Here is a 24,633-nt window from a genome sequence, read left to right as displayed (position 1 = left end):
CCCAAGTTATTGTTCGTATTTTGTACTGAAAGTTGTGAGCCTCTATGTGTTTTGGAATCAAGGTTTTGTGCGAAGTTACTTTTTAAAAAGCTGCCCAAGTCTATCTCAGATAAAGTAACCCACATCGATAAAAGATGTCTCTTTCCTTCGTAATCCCTCAAAAGAAAGAATGTGTGACACGGTGACGGTCAGTCTTGGTCAGTGATGCACTCTTATCAGGATGTGACGAGTAATTAAAATACATGACGTAATGCGTAACAGAATATACTCACATTAATTTAAGATTGTGGGTACACGACAGCGATAACAGATTTCATGAATAGAGTTCGTGTTTACTAAATTTTCTTCTCTTGGAAAATGACCCTCCCTTGGTCATCTATACCCGCTTCTCCCAAATTGCATTTCCAGGTATGATGTTGCAGTAACGTATGCTCCAGTATTCAGTTGTGACGTGCTACTTGTCTTTATTCAGTACCGTGACATAATTTGAATAAACTTGCATTATTTCATAAGGGGCAGGTAAGCGATATGTCATTATTGCGTTGGCTCACACCCATTTGTTCTTCAATGTAAACACTCATGCCTTAAGCTTTGGTTCAGCGGCATGTAAGTACATGGGGCACAGGGGGCACACCGGTACCCCCCCCACACACACACCCAAACACCCTGAATGAAATGTACACAACGTGTGTGCATGTCAAAGCATCATTTCATCCGATTGGCTATCCATTCCTCCTGAAAATAGTGTGTACACCCCCAGGTGCAGCCCTAGAAATCTCACCCTAGTTAAGCCACTCTTTTACTGAGAGACATTAAACGCAGGTGTAGGTGTGTACAGGTGTAGATGGGGGGGCTAGACCATTTTTACATGACGTCACCTTTTAACTTTCACTTCTGCTCTTTCACTTTGAGAGTCGGAAAGAACTCATGTAGTGTAGAGCGCGATTTTCAAGTATTTGGCACACAATAGTGGCCAATGTAATAGCCTAGATCTTGGTGAAGCAGAACTGGGAATGCAACACTTCCCAGCCTGGGGGGGGGGCTAAATCTCTCCTTCCTAAACTCCCTTAGAACCGCGCCTGCGTACAACGTTTGCGTAAAGACTGCCGTGTTGGTTTGCAATAGTCCGGTCAGCGAATTATCACACATGCAAAAACCAAACGGGTAACAACTTCGTAAAACTTTGAACTTGTCATATATTTCAGAACTTGCAAAGCGTGCTCTAAAAAGTGCCTGAGGTTCCATTGAAGTGTCGTTATATGCATAATCAAAATGAAATAAATTCCACATTAAATTATGTACATGTCCACGCAGAGTGAAAATATTCTTCATAAACAACACAATATTTTAAAATGTGTTTTTCTTACAGTATTTAAATAAACTTTTTTCAAAATTCCTTAGCAATATACCGAGCCTGAGGGATTATTTTTGCTTAAGTTTGTATTTCAACAATAATTTATAGAATGTCCCTATTATATAACATCCCTGCTACTTCAAAATCCATGAGGAACATGCCAAGTCCACAGGATTGAAAATGATCAGTTAGTTTACTTCAATGATAATATTTTGGCAGCAGTAACTTCAAAGTTGTTCCATCTTTGATTTAATCATGTCCTGTATGGTTACGTTGTTGCCGATGTATATCGTCTGTTGGCCCTGCGCAATCACGTCACCCTTGGCGTTGAAGAGGTCGGCCTTGGTGAAAGCGAGGGTCTTGCCCGCTTTGACGAGTTCGGCTTCCATGGCTACTTTCTCGCCGACTTTGGCAGACTGCAAGAAACTGACAACACAAAAGAACCGGCATCACGATCGCAACCTTATCCTCCCGCTGATAAATGGTTGTAGGGTTATTATGAACAAGGGCAGATATGGAGAAAGGGTTGGCTTACGGGGCCTAACCCCCCCACCCGCCATTTTCTTCTTTTTTTCTCTCTCAAAAAAGAATGAAAGGCAATTTGGGGGCCATTCCATATCCTTTTTCCCCCAAAGCCCTGATAGTGAAACATAGTCACTCAAAAAGGCTAAGAAAGCCTTTACATATACATGGAAATGTTAAAAATAATATGGCCCTCCCGACAATTTCGGCTGCCCAAAGAATTGGTTCTGGATCCGGCCTTGCTAATGAAACCCGCTTCCGCTTTTGAAAAAAACTGTTTACCTTTGTGGATCTGGAAATATATAAGCACTGGCTACAGTGTGCAGATCTGTTTAATCTACCACGTAGTGCATTTCATCTTGAAGTAAATCAGCTCAAAACATGAGAAAATGGCCAACCATTATGTGATGGTGTAAGATGGAAATGATGTTGTTTTTCTTGTTTATTTTTCTCAGGTGAGAACCATTTTCAGTAATAAGCTAAAAGCCAATATCAACTACAACTCTTGATCTTCGAGCCCGTTTGTTTCACACTGATCAGGATCTCGATCAGTGATCCCAACGGTGGTTCGCTCCATCCATCAGGCTGGTTTTGGTGTCAGTGAACCTACGCTGGTCACTGGTCGCGATTCAGATCCGCGTGAAACAAACGGGCCCTGTATATACTGACTAGATGGCATATCAACATTGAGGGCTGAAGTCACCAGGCACCATCTTAGGAGGGTCATTATTAATTCACGTGCTTGACTGTTACATAATCTGTGGTATATTTTATGGAGAGCTCAGTCATGATTGGTGGTGTATCATGAATGCTACAGGCTACTTCTTATGGAGTCGGTTTCATATTCAGCCTTTCAATAAAGTTTCTGTAACTTTAACTCGTTAGTTATTAGTTGGCACTTGGTATTGCTCACACACTTTGAAAACTTACAGCACGCAAACTGCGCTGAATGTGGAGACCTATTCCTTTTGTTTGTGCATGCAGCAATTCACGGTGTAGGTTTCAGGGTTCAGGAGTGCCACGAGTATTTGAGTGAAGTAGCACGGAGCATGGGGCTCACCTACAGGGCAAGCATGGAGCTATTTTTTTGGGGGGGGGCAAAATTTGAGGTTTTTCTTCATGTTACATTTTATGGGTTTCGCTAGATGCATAGCTACATGGGGGGGGTGTTATGCTTTGTGGAGAATGGCAATGAAAATAAGTCCCCCAAATCTCTCATGGTACTGAAAGAACAGCCGCCTGTTATTGAGGGATATCCCCCGAGTCCCACATAATCCCCACAAAACATCAAGTGGGTTTTCAAAGATCTGGGAGTTGTTAATGGCACTTTATCTGTTGGGTAGCCACTGCTAAACTTAGCATTTACTTCATATTGGCTCGTACGCTGACGCCCATCTGTCCCGAGGTTCCCGTAACAACGGTGAAAAATGTCATATAGTCCAGCAACGACATTGTGAATCCCCCATGCAGCGTCCCCTGTCCATTGGTGTGTTCCTCTTCCACGGTCATCTCGCAGCGACATCTCCCCGGACTGACTGCGACCATGTTGATCTGAAAGCGAAAAACAACAAAACAAAATCCCCCAAAAGACAAGACTGGATTAATCGTTTTTGTAAGCCTCATACTACCCCCAGAACTATGGGGTCCGACATCCGCCCTGCTCCCACCCTTTGGGGTTCATGGGAGTGGGGCGGGCGTCAGACCCCACAGTTTTGGGGGTAAGCCCCAGACACCAGTTTTCCATGCGGCCTATGGGGCGTCGCAGACATCCGGGAGTTTCACAAAAATACGGGTAGCAACCACACCGTGCCGGTGAAAACAACTGCAACGAGCGCGCGCGTACATACTGATTAAAGAAAAGATTGTATAACCCGATCCTCGGACTGGCTGGTGAGTGCGTACGTCACCACGGTCACTGTTTTCACCAGTGCAGTACCTGTCATTTTGTGAGAATCCCGGTTGTCTGCGCTGCCCCATATTCTGCTCTGGGCTGGGTAGCTACATGTACACCATCACAAATTTCAGGGCTCTGGTAATAAAGCAATAAGTTTTAGGTAAATGAGCCCCTGTCCATATCTAACCAGCTGTCCCCATCTTAATCAAGCCATACTAGTACTAGGCCTTAATCTAATTCTTAGGAAACAAAATCCTAACACAAAATAAGGCCTTGCACTCAGGCCTAATTACAGTAACAAATAACTGAAGCTTTCCAAAAGCACTGCTTACTTGACAAGGCCTATCATCTGCACAGTCTGCAAACCATAAACTTTGATAAAGCAAGTGGGATTGTGTGTTCGGGAACACTGTTCCTAGTCTAATGGAGAAGTAGGCCCAATTCAACACGGGCCCGGGGAAAATGACGGAAATCAGTAACAAGGTGTTTTGTTGCACTGAAAAAGGCAGTGTCCCCATAATGTGCTCGAATGGCTTTTAAACTCCCCTCACCTTGTTGAAAACCCGGTCAAAATTCTTCCCCGACGGCAGCATTTTCCAGATTTGTTTGAAGGCTGAAATAGACATGGAGGCTGCCATTTTATGTATCTCTCGAATCGCGCTCAACAGAGGGCGGCATTTACAGAACCTTTATTGAATTTGGTTCGATGGATCGAGTGCAGGGTCCTAGTTGTATCCTATGTTGATAGCGGGAAGGCGCTGTCCTCGTGGTCACATAAAAAAGAGCACGACGCCATATTAACGTTTTCAAAGTTGTAAAAGAAGTGGAAGGCAATAAGCAAAACAATTCCAAAAAACTGAGAAACTTTTTTCCCAATCGTGATGCATGTTTGGGAAATCTGCAAAGAGAAAAGTAGGGCCATATAGCCGCCAACATTCGAACACATAACTTTGGTGTCCTTGCCAGAAAATTAACGAAATAAATAGGGTCTGGAATATTTCGGTCAGTTTCGGATATTTAGGGTAAATTAAGAGGAATTTTACAACCTTGGACGATTTTCTGATTACTGCAATAATTTTTGTGAGCCACAGCAGATGACATACAGGAATATGAGCCTACACAATTTTTTCCGAACTTCTCTTTTCGTGCTGAAAGATTATGTGAAACGCAACTGCGCAAGACGACGACAGTTGAAAGATACAAACGCCAGATGCCGACACTCTCGATGATACCTTTTGCCAAATTCGTATTTCACCATAGCACTAACAGAAATTATATTCTTAGAAAGACCCTACAATCAAATACCACAATCACTATGAAAGTTATTCAACTGTCTTAATTATTATTGTATTTACTTAATGGTCAGGACTGACTGAGGTAAATTGGGCATTTTTTTCTGACAAAGTAAAACTGTCCTCTTTTCTCCTGGTAAAAGAACCCCATCCCTAAGAAAGCCACATCCCCCCCCACGCACACACACGTCCCACTAGATTCAACGCCGTCAGTCGGTCGGTACCATTCAGTCTGATGTTTGGTTGGTCCATTGGTCTCCAGGACAAAACATTCATTTCTACCAGGCTTTACCCCACGGACACACCCCACGAGCAAAACATGCTGGCTGGTTCTTATTAAAGTATCCAATTTTCAGCTGGACTGAAATTTCTACAAAAATTTTAAGTGGAGAATATGAACAAACGTGGAACATGTGTTCTAATTCGGCTTTATTTCAGTGGGAACTTCACCTCAAATCAAATGCACAGTGATTCAAGAGCGCTAATTTTCAACTTGTCTATCCAAAACTTAGACAATCTCGGCGATTTAATATTGGTTAAGGGACACGTTTAAATTAATCGTGACTGCCGTTTGTGCGCACTCCCACCTTTTCTTCTGCAATCAAGTTCAAGTTTCCACTGAGCATGCGCGCATTGTTTTTAGTGTTCAGCGCGGAATACATGTGCAATGTCTTCCTCGTTTCGAAGCAGTATTGTTAATCTGGATTTGGAGTTGTATCCATTATAGACACACACTCTAAAGTCCATGACCGGGAAAGGGACAGGGACGATTGGGTGATGCTGACTGTTTGCCGACAGTTTGTATCTGTTTGCGATACTGACCAGCTTTTACGGTACGTCATAGCAACTCAAATGCTGTTGGTGTGAACATTATACCAAGTTTAATCTTACAGAATAATAATTTTTAGGTATTACCAACAATTCTGACCATCTAACACGACCCCTGTGTGGCAAACAGACATCATGAACTATGAAAGTTCAGCTCAACCAATATTTGTAGAATTCAATACCTGTAAACATGCAAATCATCGATCTCTTCAAGATGAATACATCTAGAGGTGTGGGGACAGGCTCAATCATACCAAGGAATGACAGGTGTACATTACGCTCGGTTTACGTTAATGAACTGAGCCTTTAAGCTCAACTCCCCTGCCCCGCCCTTTACCAATTAAAGGTACAGGTGTATTTTCTCGTTTTTTTCTGACAGTGAATCAACTTTCCTGGGAGCATGTGCCCTTAGAACTGCATATCACAACCTTAGAGAAAATCCTAAAAATGGAGGCAGAGGACGAGCTTAGCTTCAACATCATCCCAAAATGGCAGCTAAATGGATAGCCTCATTTCTGAAAGTGAATTCACCACATTAGCAATTTGCAGCGTTCTTCTTGTTCTTCTTTCACAATACTGTGGTATAGCATTTGGGGATATCATAAACTGACCATTATTGAGGTAGTATCACTAGGACTCTTTCTTCAGAGAGCCAACACAGCCGGCTATCTTCAGACGCCAACAGCGACTGCTTCTCACCAATACGCAAACCAATCCTGCTCGAATGACCCTGGCAGGACTATTTGGCAAGATTCCAACTCAAATCACTTGCAGTTTGCCGTTGGTGTCACCCCTTGTTGCATTCATCATAGTCTCTGCCAGCTCAAACAATTATTTTCATGCAATTAACCCTTTATTTTAGAAAGTAGTCATTTGAAACTGGCGATACTAGTTCCACTATAGTGAACTCTACTCGCCATTCCAACTTGCCCCAAGTCCTTCACAGGGCTAGAGTATCCAAATGACAGGTGTTGACATAGCTTTAAACAGGAGAAACCTAATGTAGAATATTTCAGTAAACACTATCAGTCCAACTCGATGCGGTCTTCAGGGGTGTCCTTCCTGCCAACGTGTTTGACGTGATTCCCTACAGCAATGATGTCACCTTTGGAGTTGTAGAGGTTGGCTTTGGTGAAGGCCAAACTCTTGCCGGCTTTGATCACTTCGGCGTCCATAGTTAGCTGGTCCCCAATCCTGGCAGCTTGCATAAAACTGTAAAGTTAAGGCAAACAATGACATATTAAGCTAAAAGGCTCAATATCATTGACAAGTCTGCCGTACAGTTAGGCCAAGTTGATAGCAGGGCCCAATTTAAGACTTGCTTTACAAGAATTCGGGATGTGCTGATTAATTGAACATTCGGATATTTGATGAATTACTGCAATATTTGTATGTTGATTTTTGTAACCGAGCAGCCAGAGGAAAAAATGGATCAAATTAAAAAGTCAAAAATTTATTACTTGGCAACAAAACGGTGTTCTAAAACCAGTTTTGGCTGGTCGCCAGCATTTGCTAAGCAAATATTTTCTGCGCTTAATACATTTCTGTGCTTGGAGGGTCAATGAATTCAAAGTTTCACTGAGGATCCAAACATATGCCTAATCTTTACTGCCAGTCCACTCCTGGTCAAATGTTTGAGAATGATATTGATGGGAGCTATCAGTATCTTGGTCCAATGTTTTCCATCGTATTCAATACTTCGGATGGGAAATATGAAGATTTATTAACCAGTGTTAAAAAATTGTGAAATAACTAGCTGGAGGGGGTGCAAATCTTGCACAGGCTAAAACTACTTTTTAATCATTTTAACATATCCTTGTGACAGGTGGGCAGGTGGCTATGACACTGCACACTCGGAAAGGTTCAAAGCAGTAACGCTTCTTTCAAAGGAATCCTTTCTGTCCGTGGAAGTCTACGTACTACCATTTCTATGTGTTCACGGGCTGCATACTCATGCAAATGTTAATAAATAAAACTGAGATCTTGTCAAAGGCTGAAGAGGGAGTGGCTTTTACTGCAGCCTACAAGGTTGCTCAGAATTTTGTTAGGGTTTGTTCTGGTCCGGGGTTTTTTGGTTGCCATTGTTTATACAGGTACATGTAATAATGTAAGGTAGCCACTCAGAAAACTTCTCACATGAATATGTTTACTGAGCCACACTTTGGGTACACGAATTGTCTTAGACCAAGTACAACTGCATGCAAATTTGAAATAGTGTCAATAGTTGTCAGAAGATGGCATACAGGAAATGCTTGTCACAGTGCATATATGTTTTGGTTCATGATTTCAAGTCTTAAAAGACTTACCTGACACTGAGCTCCACGCTGACCCCTGGTACCCCGGCAGGTGAGGACAGGACAGCGACAGTAGTCAGCGTGTCGACCAGCGTGGAAACAAAGCCCCCGTGCAGTGATCCGCGCCGATTGGCTTGCTCTTCTCCGACGGTCAGTTCACAGCTGCACTTGCCTGGACTTGCTGATGTTATATTAACCTCAAAAAAGAGAATATATTCATTTTGAATGAGAGTGGGCTCAGCATCCAAATGGACAGATGTACATGTATGTAGGCCTAAATAGACCAAACTCGGAAATCATTCAGAAAAGCAGATAATCCACACAAGCATGCCCTGCCCATGGTCACTTCCTTCCCATTGCCTTGCTATCAGTGCTGTGGCCGAGTACTTTTCAGGTACAAAGTTCAAGCGTCAGGTTGGAACAGAGTTAGAAAACATGGACCGAGCTAAATAGGACGACAAAATAAACATAAGACTTTAGACTCTCAGTTGTGTAAAAATAAAAACACTCTGGAAGTCCTTAGCTTAGGAGAATTGTATCAGACCCTTTTGAATTTTATACGCACACTGTGATGCAAACTTTGTAATATTAAACCCTGGAATGGGTCCTACTGTATGGATAATATGCCCTTCAAGGTGTTCCAAACTGCATGATTTTTCAGGAAACTGACTTTTAAAACAGCAAAAAAATTACAAGATTTTGAAAGAGAGTTTATATATCGCGGGATTCATGCGAGTCACACAACCCACAAATCCCATTCCGTGCTCCACCGCTTCCGGATTACCTTTATAACCAGCTATCCACTCCAGTCTAGCACACTCTCCTGAGGACGGCCAGAGCACACTGGCCGAAACGTCAAGTTAACACTCACCGGTTCTCACTCCCGATCCATCCTTAGCCACACATCTAAACTGTTGTCAAAGTTCTGGAAGAGCCCATTGGTACATGTAGTATCTTATCGCTCAGTCTGTTTATTACATGTCTTGACATGGAACAGCCGTCGAGACGATGAGGGGGTCAAGTGACGTAATGTTCAACGACCTTATTTTAAAGATGGCGACTGAGAGAGTGAGCCCGTGAGATTGAATGGATGAATAACATGAGTGAAATCATTCATTAAATGGTTTTTAGAAAGCGGAATGGTCAACGTTCAAGGATCATGTTCGAGTGCAAAAGAAATTGCGCCCACGATGATAAGTGGGTGCATCGAAAATGTTCAGTACGCTAACACGAAATTGCGTATACGGATGTGTGGATCGGGAGTGAGAGTCCGTGCCACAGTAGTACAGTGCGTGGGGCTAGATGCATGGAGACGTATGGATCTTACTTAGGCTACCCGTTTTGCAAGATTAAAATGACAAAAATACTGGGGTCCCAAAGTATACAATCCCCAACTTCATTATCATGTAGGTTATAATAGTTGCTCTTACTTTATTGAGGACGCCTTCGAAGCGTTTCCCAGACACGATTAGTTTCCAGACTTGCCTGGCGGCTTGAGTTGCTGCACCTCCGGAGGCCGCCATGTTGGAACACACGAACTATTGAGGGCGCCAATCGAGTGATCAAAAGACAATCGCTCAAGGGTGTAGTCCAATTCAGGCCCCATTGAAAACAGTGTAATATCAGCATCGTTCGGGGTCCAATAATATGCCTACCAACATCCCTAGCATCTGAAGCACACGTTAAATTATTGTATGGTTCATAATCTTGCACTTTCTTTCAATTTTCTGTGGGTTAACCCATCACATTTTGAGTTATTCCCTCAAAACAAAATTACCCCCCAAAAGTGATTTTTCCAAAGTCTGCTTGCACTGAGCCATTTTTCGAGTGACCGTGAACCCGACTTTCTCGGACACTTAACCCTAACAGTCCTCAATTCTTCACCTGTTGGAGGACTGAGGACTGTCAGGGTTAAGAACATTTTTCAACAGTATTGTTTAACCATTCTGCTCTCATATGAAAGCCCAAAGACCCAGGGAGTTGATTCTGGCAAAGATTTACATAGTCTCACCAATTTGGGGACCAAACAATCTCTTTTTTCAAAAGATACTGTGGGGGCACTTTTCATGCCAATGAGCTGGCCAGAAATTCTCGCTTGAATTAATGGACTGCACCCTCAAACGCAAGAAAAAATCACGCGAGAGAAATGAATTACGTTATACGAAAATCGGTCTTGGCCGCTATCTTCTTCAAACATTTTTGTCAGCTTCTAACCCACTTGAAGAGATATACATCTGAGGTAATCTATTGGTCTGACATGTGCCCAACACTTTAAACATGTGGACTAAACAGTAATTGCAATCTTCCGTTGGCCTGACACTAGAACAAATTTTGTGCACTGATGAGGCCCGTAGTAGGCCTACACGGGTCCGGTGGCTGCACTGCAACCATGGGCCGCCACCTCAAACTTACGAGAGCGCTCAGTGTGATCGAATATTATATGATTTTTTATGAAGGCTAGCAGCACCAGCAGCCGAAACGTCGCTACCAGCAACACGACACCGCGAGTCATCGATTATCTTTTTTCCTGTATGAACTAGACTGTTGGTGTAACAAACGAAGGCTTCCTTTTTGGAGCGGTGGTTGTGCAAAGGGCTATGACTGCGTTTCATATCTAATTATTGTGCTTGATCAATAACCTTAAGCTGACTTTTAGACGGGCCAACAGCGATAAACAGAAAGCGCTAATCAAATCTAGCTATAATGAATTTTTTTTTTACAAGATTTTACTCTTCTTCAAAGTATGAAGCCTACCTAACATCCCTATACAGGCATGAGTTGAATGCACTGCAATATGCACCCTTTGAAAACATTGAAAAATATCAATCCTCTCTTGGACAACCGGTGGCGCTGTTACTCAGATGTCTCCCCGGTTCAGTTCGAAGGTATTTCTGTTCAAATTGTAAACTCAGCATTTACTGACTAAAAAACCCGAGGTGTTGCTTGTTTGCTTATTGCCATATACTATTATACGAGCTTGCACGTCATGCAATGAATCAAAAAAGAAAAGAAAATTCTCACTCATATTTTCATGTCGACGGTCTCTTCATTTCATGGAAATGATAAACCTGTCACAACTATAGTCCAACCATCCATCGTTCTAGTGACGCTGGTTGAAATTCAGTTACTAGACAAGTCATTCAATGGGGCAAATTCAAGCACTAACTATCCCCGTTGAGCAGAGAGAGCCGTGTTGGTTGGGAGTGTTCATTTTGTTAGTAGCGATGCGACTGCTACGCTTGCGTTTCATAGTGCGCGATGTGCAGTTACGACCAAAGGAGCCTTCGCTGCTAGGAAAATTGCACCCTCTCTTGGTCATAACGCTACGAAGAAAATTATATAAAACTGAAAAACAGGCTGGTCGGCGATCGAAGTAATAAACATGTAGGTTGGGTATAAACAAACAAAATATCCCTTTCAGCTGAGACCAAAGCAAATGACTGACATTATCGCGAAGCTAAAATGTTTGAAAAAGTCACAAGAATGAGCAGTGCTTTAAACTTTACCAAAAATAATGTACGGTTCTGCAGATGATTCAGTCCAGTCATACCGTTAGACACAGACCTGACGAGATACGGATATCATCATGCCGGCAATTCCATACAGTATTCATTTTACTGGTGCTATCAAATAAATAAAAATAACGCCCGTTGTGCATAAGGCAGGCAAAAGCTGGCGTCATCAATGCTTCTGTGATGTCATGGAAGCATTGTAAACAGTATCACTTTTATGTCTGAGGATTGTAAGCAATCATGGCAGTCAGGGAATTGATTAGGTCTAGAAACGGCTTTCACACATGTTGATTGTTAATATCCACAATTTTTTAGGCTTCACTTATTTGACTGTCGACGGGTGATATCAGTGCCACACACGTCATGTAACACGCCTCATCAGCGTAGCCCACTGTTTAACAATGCTTCGGTGTTTGTCAGCTAAAAATCACGATCATTAGCCGCTGCTGACCATGGACGCGACGAAGAGGACAATCCTCCATCGATTTTTCGTAAAAGAACGCGCTACTTTACAGGCTTGGCCTCCACTGTCATTCACTGAAAATTAAATTGACTGGTCTTCGATCAAGGGGGGAAAACATCGAAACAAGTCACGTGCACCTCAGTTCTACTCTAATGCAATGCAGACTCGCAATCTTTCTTGCACAGAAAGCACGAAATTTGTCGTCTTTCCCAAAAATAATGCGTGGTTGCAAAACTGTGCTAATAATGAAGGTTTCTGCATTGTGCCTGATGATGAACCTGTTTGCAACAGTCGGGTTCAGTGCCGGTAATACAGAGAGATGTGTGGCATCAATCGGAGGGTTCTGCCCTCCAACTTGGAGCCCGTGGGGTGACAAATGCTACAAAGTCACCAAGAGCCAGACACTGGCCTGGCAGGAGGCGAAGGAAGCTTGTCTCGCCTTGGGAGGAGCTATGGTGGTTCCTTGCTCCGATGAAGAAACCATGTTCCTTGAGACTCTGCAATCGCAAACCTGGATTGGCTGCAACGATCTTCAGACGGAAGGTATAGGAATTCTTGCAACGCTTTGAAAAGCTCCCCTTTATTGGGTTCAACACGTATTTAGGGTGTTCAGGGCTGCATTTCAATGGCACCAGTGTTGCGAACGCTCGTTTTCTGTTCGTGCATTTCCAATAAATATAATGTTCACAAACCTTGCTTGGCGTATGCCTTAGGTAGAATGTACCCATTGGTCTTATTTCAGTCTTTGCCGGTTCACGCTTCGTGAGAAAGCGAACACGAACGCAAATTTGTAAACGTGTATACACCTAATAATGCAGTCGCTTTCATTTCTTTGAAATCGTAAAAAAAAATTAGGCCCCTAAATGAAAAAATTGCATCATGTCTCTAGTGGGGCTACTTGTCCCCGCCCACCATCCCCGACTCGACACGCCACTGGTTCTCAATATTGCAGGAACACTAAAGCGACTACCAGGACAATACACTTTAGCTGCTATACAGCACACCCGTGACGTTTGGAAAACAAAGTTGTCGCAGTGGTGCAGTTTTTATTGAGGTCAACATTATGTTTTGACGAGTCTGGTACCAAATGTGAAGGACTACATTCTCAATCCAGGGCAGTGAGGGGCAAAATTGAACCCCCCCCCAAAAAAAGACTGTTCTTTTTTTCCTATGTGTGGGGCAATCCTCATCCTCATGCACAAGAAAGGTGCAGGTAGTATATGTGTCGTTTACCGTTTTCACGAAGAACCACACATTTTGCAAGTATTTCGATTACAGTCATGTTGCTCGGGGCCAAAATCTCCATGAGCGCATGATGCGTTTTCACGAAGAGACACTGATCGCAGTGCCCCTCGTACACGTACAAAATGCATTGACTGAAAAAGGCCGAAAAGTACGATTTTAGTTTTAATGCAGGAAGAGCCATAGGCCTACGTCTGTTACATTTACAGTGGCGCGAAAACGTGGATTTTCGAATTCACAAACGGATGCGCACTTTTACTAATAAACTTCGGCTAGTGAATCACTGTTCATTTTGATGATTTGGTACAGACAAAAGTTTACCTCTCAAAGAATCATTTGAGTTTTTTTATTGCATAAACTTCTTCCAAATGGGTATTTTTCAGTTTTGAAATAGCCTTTTCTCGGGCAATTTCTCGAAAGCCAGTTGTTCTTCGAAATGTACGGCTCTTCGTGAAAACAGTGACGATGTTATAACCTCCTCCGCTAAACACGCCTCTAACTTGGATGTGTGTGCAAGCTATATTTTTAACTGGAAAAAAATAAGTCATTTAGCATAAATAAAGTATCTTAATTCCCACATGGCTCTTGGTCTGGATATATTCCAGGTACGTGGGTGTGTCGTGAGGGTGCAACCTACATAGCTTACAGAAACTGGGACAAGAGGGAGCCGAACAACGTCAAGGGTTTAGAACACTGCGCCGTTATAAAGAAGTGTGGCCGGTGGACAGATGTGCCGTGCGACGAACAATACCCAGCCGTGTGTACGAGGCCTACACAGCACAAACTTCACATGTAGGCCTAGTTAGGGCAAAGACGACCGCCATAAACATCCTAAAATTTCATGAATTATGATCACAATTACAAAATGAACTCTTCAAAAAAGTTGTGTAGGCCTAAATAGAAAACTAATGCATTTTACGAGTATGAGAATGGTTGTGGTATCAAAGATCGAGTAATTTCATGAGGTGACAGACTGAGCGTTGGCCTAACGGTACTATACACGAAAAACCACGGACGCGGGGCACGAACGTGTCACCGAATGATTCATCTTAAAACGTGAATGAGAAACATCGTATTGGTTTGTGCAACATCTGGATTAAATGTTTGCATACAAGTCATTTTATCACCCCAGTCCAGAGTAAAATTCCACAATCGTACATCCTGTTAGCATCGGTAGACCTCGACTAGCGAAAGATCTACAACATGTCACGCTTTGTTTGTGTACCCTTCTGTGAAGTTCGATGAATGGCGTCCCACCTCACTGCCGTAGGAAAGCGCACATAACCTCGAAGACGGTAAACAGGAAATTTTGAAAAAAAAACTAGATACTTTTTCTCTTCCAAAAATTAAGGATATACCAAACGCTCGTTGTGAAGAAAAAACCCAAACAAACAAACCCCACAAAAAAGAAAGACAGACTCAAGTGGTCCAGTTTAATATTATTTCCAAATGGGATAAGACACTTTTAACTCACTGAAAAAAAGTTCAAATAGCACATTTTTTCAGCGGTTTCGTTAAACAACCTGCAAACTGAGTCCAAATCGCTTGGCACGCATTCATGGCCGTATATCATGATTTGCCTCGAAAAGCACAGGGTGTGAGTAATTATTTACTGGTCTATGGTCTTTATATTGCTGTTATTAGATTGTTACAATTTTAGAAAATATTTTTTGCATTAGAATTGTAATAAGTTATAAAATGACCGATATATACAATTAATGTCTCTGCATCACCAGTATCAACATTTATGGCTATATAAATTAAGCACATCTATAAATATTTGACATAGCTTCCTTCATCCTCCAATTTTTGTAACGTTCTGTCAAACATTTTTGATGCAAATACCGTTATTACTGATGAAAATTAAATATAACTAAATATGAGCGTAAATAGGATATTTTGGCAGATATTTATTACTTTTAGGGTATAAGTTTGTTATTCCAAAAATTAAGAAATTCAAACTGATAAGGCTGTAATAACACATTTGTCTCGTTGGTTGTCCAGGGATAAATAGATACAACGTCTTCAAAATTTACAAAGATTGATGTTTCGGTAGGGCTTATGTCTGTCAATTTGATTCCATCCAAAGTACAAAGGTGCAGAGGAATAGGAATTTCGCACAACTATTGCGCGACGGGAAATTGGTATTTTTAATGCATGTATTACGATCAATGACTAGGCAATACTGAGCATAAATACACTGAATTTCTACTCAACTCTATGAATTACAACCAGTCAATTACCAATGATATCCATGGGCAGGCTGCAAGGTGAAAAGAGAAGAGTCCAGATCATGCAAATGACATGGATAATTACATGGCCACAGAGAATCGATATTCACAGAATGGATGGATACCCAAGGTTTGATGGTTCATGCGAATGTCAAAAGAGTCATGAACGAAAGGGCACTCCAAGCACAGAGGAACTGCGACCAAGAATGTGTAAAATGAGTGAACTCAGGTCAATGAAAGAAAATCTGAACAATTCTATTCAAGATAATTGTATTTACACAGAAGGGGTAGTGAAATCTTGACATTTTCCCGTTAGCTATGCACACGTGCAAAACTATGTTTCATGGACTTAAACCAATTAAGTATTACTGCTATAATGACAAACGATGGAAACAAGCAAAACAGCAAAACGAGACATGAATTGGACTTTCATGAAGGAGTAAAACCTAGGCAAACACTACATGATGTTGACAGAGTTTGAAAGTATCAACAACAGGGTCTCTGTTCACGAGCTGGATTAAGAATAGTGAGGCGAAGGTTAGACGAAATGTGAAGAGCCAAAAAGAGCACAGCAGACGTTAACAGATTTAGGAACAGACTTGGGGGGATTAAAGACGCATTCGTGCCGTCATCAGGTCAGGGTTCCACTTCGTGGAAAGAACGGCCGATGACTCTCCAGTCTGCAAACTCCACGCATGAAAAAGATAGTAATGGTTAGTCACACACTATGACCTGCTCCTCTAAAACTGGCTTTCTTTTTTGGCACGCCCGAAGAGGAACGAGTTCCTTTTTTTGCGGAAGCGTTTTTTGCTCCAATATCTCATTTAGCTTCCGAACATCAAAAGGAACGAGTTGGAGGAAAATAAACAAGGGATTCTACAGACGTGTAAATATGTTTCACATATTAACTTCACTTCCGGACTGGCGTTTGCAAAGGCATTTTGTGAGAGTCAGGTCAGAGTAAAAACGAGGTTGAAAGCTCAGCTATGGAAGAGAAAGACGTGTTTCCGTCGGAAGAGGTTCGTTATGAAGGAAGAACTAAAGAAGTGATGGACAACTTGCAGCCTAGTTAGGAAAAGGAAACTCAGAAATTTGCAGTTGCATATCCAAGTACAAACTATGCCACGAATACATGGAACCCACTTCTTCCAAGCTCCTCGTTCCAAGCCTCCATCGCCGAGATAACATGAGTACCAATATCCGAGGAATGGAAGATTTGACAAATCTCCCTAACTGCCTCCCAGGACTAGTTTCTTCAAACTGCGAGGATTTTTTTCACAGTGTACCCCGGAATCGAATACAGCATAAGGGCTATGAACAACACCAACACCATAACGCAGAGAAATTTGAGAAGGACGAATCGAAACCTCCCCCATAAGACGTTACGAACTGCCCTGATTGGACTGAAGAACCTCCAGAAGTAGCTGTCGGCACGCCTGCGTTAGAGGGGTCAAAGGTTAGGAAGCAGAGATTAAAGCTGTGCGATTGATTAATTTGCATTAAAAAATTAGCTGCGTATTCATGTTCAGTAGTTTGCAATAAATCTGTTAGTACCAAGCAAATATTATTACGCATGCGCATGTAGCATTTCCCTCACCTTGAAATTGCAATGTTACTGGGCGAGTCCCAGCACGGTTGTTTTTTTAAGACAGGTGGAATAGAAAAATTCTAGTTTTCATAATCAACATGTTGATAATATTAATAGATCTGATTCAGAGAACGACGGCATTAATTCCTGGGGAATAATATCCACTACCAAAAAATGGTCTCTAGGAGCACCTCTTACGTTCTCATGGGATACTGGAATTTTATCTTGGTGGAAGGCGGAATAGGAGAAGCGCGCTGCACAAGGGAGTGCACAGTCCACGGCCAATTGATCTTGACAGCCCCATACGAAAAGTGGCTCCTTGGCATTTGTACTCGACAAAATCTGAATGCGCACCTTTTTCACAAGAAATCAACTGATTTCAAAAGTGGGCAGAATTCAAAATAATTTGCACCGGGGGCACTTTCGGCGACGTACTGTGTGAAAAAGGTTAGTTGTTAGGCAAGTAAACATTACGACCACTCCACAGAAGCATGACAAATTGTGGGTAAGAATGTAAACATTTAAAATCTTTTGGGCACACTACTCAAGCGATAACTTCAATGCAAACCGTGCAGGCACGACACAAGGAAATCTCAAGGAAGGCTGGACACTAACGTGGGTCGTCTTTCCTACACGCCAAAGATGGCTTTGACGGTGTAGCCGGGCATTGCATAGAGAAGCAGCGCCACGAAAAAGACCAGGAGCCCTACGATGAACCCCTTGACCAGACACCATTTGTAGTTCCGCAAGAGGGCTATGTACATCCCCTTGAGGGGGTTCATGAACCACGAGATGGACCCCTCCGGTCGCCTGGGTAAAGCAGCATGCAAATGAGCAAAAGGCAAGAGAGGTTAGAAGGCAGGTTGTTTTACAACCAGCCTAGCGGTCAAGGCTAATCGTGTCCATCACACGGCATTTATCAGGTCTCAGCCAGAAGACAGTTGATATCAGCTATATTACGCATCTTTCATTTCTTATCTGTGACCAGACCTGACTTTCGATTTGACTTCTGACAGGTCCACGGTTAGGTTGATGCAACTCGTGACTGACCTGTGATTTCACTCGTGATCGACCTGCGACTTTCATAAATTAGCTTGGGACTGACCTCCAATTTGACTATCGCACTAGACTTCTGATTGACTTGCAAATGACCGGCGATTTGAAACAGAAACTGACCTGTGACCTGACTTTGATGTGATGTCACTTACAATATCATATGTCATTTGATTGGTTTAAATTCTTTGAGTTGACAGCATTGAGCTGTGAATGACGTGTGATTTGACCGGCGATGGAATGAATTCTCCTCTTGTCGTGATCCCAATGATTATTCGGGGTTTGAAATTTCTTGATCACACATTTTGCCTATAAAGGGTTCTGCTGGATGAAAGTGTACCCTTTAAGCTTCCAGCTTGGAGAAGGGATTTTTTAGAGCAATTAAATTTCTGTTGTGGCCCTGCACTAACACCAGCTACTGAAGAAATGGCTTCGTTGTATTGATTCGCATTAGTTTTCTTTTCCTTATATTGGCCAATTACAACGTGGTACCAGATGTCACTCCATCAGTTTCATCGTCAACAAAAATTGCAATCTTGGTGAGATCCGCTACCGTTAAGTTGGGGCAACACTGTGTTAATTCACCAAAATACCACTAAATTTATTTAACGATGTAGAATTAGTTTCTCCTGCAACAAATTCTCAAAGAAAAGTGTTAGACGCCCAAGGTACCTTGAAAGAAAACTGCGATTAGAGCTGCAAAGGAAAATGGTTAAACCAGTAAAATGCGAGTGGTCACAACACCCATCACTATTCCTGTGGTTACCTCTGTTTTGACCAATCACAGGTACAATTCCGCAACCACATATTTCACGAAAAATCTACACTGCAAAAACTGGGGTGTTAAGTTTAACACCCCAGTGTTATCAGAGGACTACAACCAACACTTTCACTGGTGTTCAAAATTTGTGTTATTTGGTGTTACTCTTAACACCTTCCAGTGCATTGTAACACTTATGGGTGAACAAAGTAACACCAGCGGTGTTAAAATAACACCCTGTGGTGTGGTCATCTGATGACACCAAAAAGTGTTGATTTTATTACTCTTGCGGCTGGCGTACGCAATGTACGCATTTTTTTATTGTTCAGCGAGTGGGGCTTGATGAATCCGTCCGTTCCACATCAAACTTCAAAACAAAGTGTTCATAACTTCATTTCAATTAAGTTTGCTGTGAGCTTTTTCTCATGAACCATTTTGTTGCCAGTCAAGCCCTTCGGTGAAAAATGAGCTCCACGGCGTCTGGCGTCAAGATTCTCCTCTTTTACCTAACGTCTTACGATAGTTGGGTTAAATTACTATCGTCGTACGAATCTAAATTGGATATATCATCTCACAAGATGAAGAAGAGACATGAAGATGGTCTCCCCTCCCGTTGGAGCAGTAAGACATTTACCTTTGTTGTACCATCCAGGATAAGAGAACCCACTAACACGAACATTTCACCTAATGTTCTAAACTAGGCAAAAACAAAAACTCTCAGCAAAATGCTGATGAAACAAAACATCAGTTGTCAACAGTAAGTGTTGTTTCCCGCTGATAACTGCATTAAACACATTGAAACGTACCACTTTTCATTTGAAAAGCTCGTATCAGTGGAAAACTGAATGTAAATGAGACTCATCATAGTTATCTGGCTGTGTTTCTTTTTGGAATACATGTGGAACTTTCAAAATTACCTCAGATGTAACTTAATATGCCAGTAATGGAACATCTGAATCAAACAGCATCAAACTTTGACAGCCAAGAAATGGACATTTTAGATGAAACATTATCCATGATTCTTTAAGGTCCATCAACATAAGGGCTATCGACATACTGTTATCCACAATACAATTACAAAATCCGCTCAACTGTTATTTTTACAATAGGCCTGCTCCCGCAAAACCTTCATTATTCCCCACAATTTACACGAAATGCATATTGTACACAGCCCACAAAAATATTCAACTTTTTTTTTAGTTTGCAAAGGCAATTTAAATATTTAGGACCACAAAACCCTTATTCCTCGGACTTATGTATATCAGCTTAATAATATAAATTATGTTACTGTTAGAATAATAATTGTTAGGTGGACTTTATTCCTAGAAAGGCGACACAGCCATACTTTACTTGAAAAAATAAGCTAATCCTGCAAAACACTCGGAATTGTTAGAAAACATTTTGAATACGTGGCATTCCTGGGCACTGGTCTCCGCATGTAATAATGTGCATTTTGTGGACCGTGGTACACAAAAAATCCATTACTTTACAGCAATAATAATAATATCCAAAACCAAAGATATTAAATGGGCGAGTGACATACTGTGTCAAGTTGAGACACAGAGGCAATACATATTGAGACACAACTATGTTTTCATTTAATATACGACCTGCCCTTTCTACGACTGAATTTACGGCACGCGTACACAATCAAAGCTCATGCACCTCGGTGTTGAAAACTCTGTACAGATATCAACTCATCACCAGTCATCAATTCTCGCTACCTCGGTCAGGCTGGCCCTGCAAAGAGACTTCATATTTCAAAAAACAAATCTCAGCCATTGGCGTCTAGGCTCCCAAGATCTTCTTGACGACGTAACCCGGCGAGGCGTAGATGAAGAGCGCGATAAACGCCATGATGAGGCTCGCAATGAGGAGTTTGATCAGGAGCCACTTGAGGCGGTGGCAGATCATGTACTTGAGGGCGTTCAGAGGGTTAAAGAACCAGATGAAGGAAGTGTCGGGGCGGCTAGATGGAAAAAAAGAAACAAGGAGAAGACATGATGACGACACTGAAATGACATGGAGGTAACAAGAAAAAAAAACCACAGGGCACTCAATGAACCACCGACACTGATTGACTTCAACACGACGTAATAAATGTGACTGAACGATGAAGTACAAAAAAGTAACATAAAATAAGATAACTGACTGACTGACTGACTGACTGACTGGCTGACTGGTGGTTAACAGGTACGGTATGAAGTGACAGTCAGTGAAAGTGTACTGCAAACATTTGATACAGTTAATGGAGTTCAGCAGAATTGCTAAAGCAGAAACAGCTCCATGTTTACAAGTCAACAGATCCATGTTTACAAGTCATCATTTTAGTGCAATTAACATTCAGTGCTTAGGCCTACATGTTGTTAAGCACAATTAGTACACTGAAACAGATTCTGATGATCTGGCGAATTAAGAACTCGACCATTGAGAAAAAGTTTTCCATAACTGCTGTCACATTTAGAATATTAGTATACAAATATTGACTGTTCGAGTGGTATAGTAAACTGGCCTCCCTCAGTGATCCATGGAGCATTCCATTTTCCTGAGGCAAACCTGAGGGAAAATACAATGCTCCATGGATCACCTCGGGTGGCTAGTTTTACTGTACCGCGAGAGAAAGCAGTCAATATTTGTTTTATAACACCTCCCCATAGATCCTGCAAAATTTAAGCTAAAAATCAATAATGAAACACCAAACTGGAATTTACATTCATCAAACTTAATTCAAGAAATCCAAGCGGAACAGCAACGTTTGAATACATTCATTAACCAGTGTTGTACGCTATAAGCCGAAATACATGCCTGGGTAACATCCGTGCTTTCGTTGCTTTGGTTGCTACGGGTATAGTTCTTTTCAGAACGAGGCTGCATGGTATAGTCTTTTTCGGGAGCGGTGGTATAAAATAGTAAAACTAGCAAGTATCACATGACACACTTTCGGCCAATCAATATACAGAATCTGTGGGTGAGGTGATATAATGCATTTTAGTTTATGCTCTTGGAAGTACTATGGCAAACTAATTTTATGAAGCTCAATATTGACATTAACTAAACAAACATGATGATATTCAATGTATACATAAATCTAAATCGCGTTATTGGAAGGCAAAATAGACCCGATCAAAGGTACTAATTTCTTAAAGGCAAATGACTTTGGTTTTGCCCTGGTTGTCTGCCAACTTAAATGAAGAATGATCATCTCATTGGAATAACAATATCCCAAATCTTTGGCAATGCAAGTATACTCTAACAACCACTATAAGTGGGATTCTATATAAACTCTACCCTCTAAATTCCACCACGATATATCATTGTTGGGCAGTTATTAATAGACATTTATTTACAAACCAAAACTATACCTCACACAGCATTTACATACACTCAGTTTACATAATTCAGAAACTCCAAAAAGCAAAATGCCTTAAAAGTTTTCCAAACAGCTTTCTGCTGTATGCAATGTCATGGCAAATAAGTTATATTTTTAAAACATAAAAAACAGGCGCAAATTTCAAATTTGGATTTCCTCTTTGGTTGAACACTTTCTGGTTCAATAATACCTCGATGTGACCACACCATATCGCCAGGTAAGTTACGTTTATTTTATCAGTCTCTAGAATTAGGGGAAAACGCAAAAGGCGCTGCCATACAAAGCAATCTTACAGGCAACTTGGAGGCAAGGCAAGTGAGGTTGCAGCAAACGAGAGGAATCCTTGAATAAAACAAAGTAATCCTTTCTGCCACAAAAATACGAGTTTTCTTCCCATTTCATTCTCGGAGAATGCCTTGGAGAAGTTGCCTGGTCAAGCATGGCCTTATGTGACACAGACTTTATAAAATTATCAGGTTGGTAGCTGCAGCCATGTTTTGTTCCCTTGGAACTTCATCTGCCTCATCACACACTCTGCCTGGGTTCACAAGTACACAGCAGCACTAAAATTATGTGATCACCAGTAGTACAACATGGTTTAAATCTTCGGGGGGGGGGCACCCGGGGTGCACACATTTTTTAAGGGGGCACTTGGACAGAGATTACTCACAGATTTCAACTGGGGGCATCCAGGGGAGGGGGCATATTTGTCCCCACCCCTTACACCACTGGTGATCAACAACTCAAACTAGGTATGCAAGACCCAATCAATGTTAAGGATTGCAATAAAGTGCTGCCCATAGTAGATATTGCAGGGAACCAAAGAACAGATCAGGTCCGTCTGGTGATCACTCATATTGGTTAGTATCTTATCAACACCACCCTGAGTTACATGAATAAGTCAGTCATGCTAGTCCACCATTCTGTTAAACCTAAGCCCCAATTATCTTCTTGACAGTGTATCCTGGAGCAGCGTAGATGAAAAGTACGATGAGTGCCACCAACAAGGAGACAATCAGCAGTTTGATGAGGAGCCACTTCAGACGGGCACAGATCACGTAGCGGATGGACTTCCAGGGGCTCAGGAACCAGATGAAGGAAGTGTCTGGTCGACTGTTAGCAGGAGGATGGTGGGTGAGAGATGCAGTTCATCAAAGAGGCAAAAACAGAGGGAGACAAAAGGAAGAATAGAGACAGAGAGGTGCAACAAGATTTAGACAGGTGCAACCACAAGCAAATAGTGAAGCACAATGACGGACAGACAGACACAGCAACAGGCGGTAGGGCACAAGAACAGACCAACAGTGAAGCACAACCACAGACAAACAATGAGGCACAAACCAAAGACAAACAATGACACACGACCACAGACAAACAGGCAGGACAGATAAAAAGTGAGGCACAACCACAGGAAAACAGTGAGGCAGGACCAAAGACAAACAATAACACAAGACATACAATGACACACGACCACAGCCAAACAGGCAGGACAGATACAAAGTGAGGCACAACCACAGGAAAACAGTGTGGCACAACCACAGACATGACCAGGGACACAACCACAGACAAAAACATGTACAAGCAGAGACAGAATGAGGCACAGTCAACGACAAACAGAGATACAACAGTAAGTAAAGGGACAAAGAAATCCAATGACAGATATGGGGAAGACAAACAGTCCATACAATGTCAGACCAGCAGAAAACGAAAGAAAGCAATCAAAACAGAACATGGGCATGGGTAACAAGGACCAGGGCAGATTAGGAAAGAACACGTCAGAAGGGACAGAAACATCACAGAGAAAGGAAAGAAGCAACATATTAACAATGAAAACATACAAACGTGAGTAACACCAGACAAACACATGATGGAAGAGCCATGACATAAGCCAGGTGCGGAAAAATACACAGTACAGAACGAGGAAATCAGAACAGGAAATATATTTGCAGAGGGAAAAATCAATTGGATTGAAAAGGGGAATCAGTTGGTGATTTTAAAACAAGCAGGTAAGATAAGTGGTGCAAGTTATTGGCAAGGTGAGGGGAAAACCGAAAAGAAAAACAAAATCAGTTCACACCACATCAATTAAAAACAAATCACCACACCACAAGCTGTAGGACTACACTTCAGCTTGCAATTTCACATTTAGACCAGTAGATATTATTTTTATTAAGGAAATTAATGGTGAGTTGAACTTGGCTGGCCTTCAGATCAAGTGAGGAGTGCAGAG

The 24,633-nt window shown here is 41.9% G+C and overlaps 4 protein-coding genes across 9 annotated transcripts in view; 1 reads left to right on the top strand and 3 right to left on the bottom strand.

The window, feature by feature from the left end:
- Positions 1 to 1,176: 1,176 nt before the first annotated feature.
- On the bottom strand, positions 1,177 to 4,471 carry LOC110978706 (acyl-coenzyme A thioesterase 13-like). Of its 2 annotated transcripts, XM_087148671.1 has the most exons (4): positions 4,322 to 4,435; positions 3,813 to 3,905; positions 3,243 to 3,427; positions 1,177 to 1,780 (listed from the first exon to the last, which is right to left on the bottom strand). In XM_087148671.1, the coding sequence occupies exons 3-4, from the start codon at positions 3,419 to 3,421 to the stop codon at positions 1,582 to 1,584; spliced, it is 378 nt and encodes a 125-aa protein (XP_087004797.1). In that variant the 5' UTR covers positions 3,422 to 3,427; positions 3,813 to 3,905; positions 4,322 to 4,435; the 3' UTR covers positions 1,177 to 1,581. The 2 variants fall into 2 exon arrangements, with proteins under 2 accessions (XP_087004797.1, XP_022089602.1); XM_022233910.2 differs by lacking the exon at positions 3,813 to 3,905 and having other exon boundaries at positions 4,322 to 4,471.
- A 1,003-nt stretch (positions 4,472 to 5,474) lies between these two features.
- Positions 5,475 to 9,743, bottom strand: LOC110978707 (acyl-coenzyme A thioesterase 13-like). The gene is made up of 3 exons (XM_022233911.2): positions 9,615 to 9,743; positions 8,197 to 8,381; positions 5,475 to 7,102 (listed from the first exon to the last, which is right to left on the bottom strand). Exons 1-3 carry the CDS (start codon positions 9,705 to 9,707, stop codon positions 6,916 to 6,918), a joined length of 465 nt encoding a protein of 154 aa, XP_022089603.1. The 5' UTR covers positions 9,708 to 9,743; the 3' UTR covers positions 5,475 to 6,915.
- A 2,606-nt stretch (positions 9,744 to 12,349) lies between these two features.
- On the top strand, positions 12,350 to 14,684 carry LOC110978749 (type-2 ice-structuring protein-like). Its single transcript, XM_022233996.2, has 2 exons — positions 12,350 to 12,702; positions 14,007 to 14,684. The coding sequence occupies exons 1-2, from the start codon at positions 12,378 to 12,380 to the stop codon at positions 14,195 to 14,197; spliced, it is 516 nt and encodes a 171-aa protein (XP_022089688.2). The 5' UTR covers positions 12,350 to 12,377; the 3' UTR covers positions 14,198 to 14,684.
- A 120-nt stretch (positions 14,685 to 14,804) lies between these two features.
- otof (otoferlin) overlaps positions 14,805 to 24,633 on the bottom strand; it is a 93,927-nt gene continuing 84,098 nt past the window's right edge. For 4 of the 5 annotated variants that reach the window (XM_087148346.1, XM_087148352.1, XM_087148353.1 and 1 more), the window contains one exon: positions 14,805 to 21,002. In XM_087148346.1, the coding sequence (XP_087004472.1) occupies positions 20,822 to 21,002 (181 nt within the window). In that variant the 3' untranslated portion in view covers positions 14,805 to 20,821. Of the gene's footprint in view, positions 23,517 to 24,633 lie in introns of all 5 variants that reach the window. The other variant, XM_087148347.1, reaches the window with a different exon arrangement.

The sequence above is a fragment of the Acanthaster planci genome, linkage group LG18 (assembly GCF_054643075.1).
Source record: "Acanthaster planci isolate LZ-2023a linkage group LG18, COTS_SCS, whole genome shotgun sequence".
NCBI lineage: Eukaryota > Metazoa > Echinodermata > Asteroidea > Valvatida > Acanthasteridae > Acanthaster > Acanthaster planci.
This window is presented reverse-complemented; position numbering and strand designations above follow the sequence as displayed.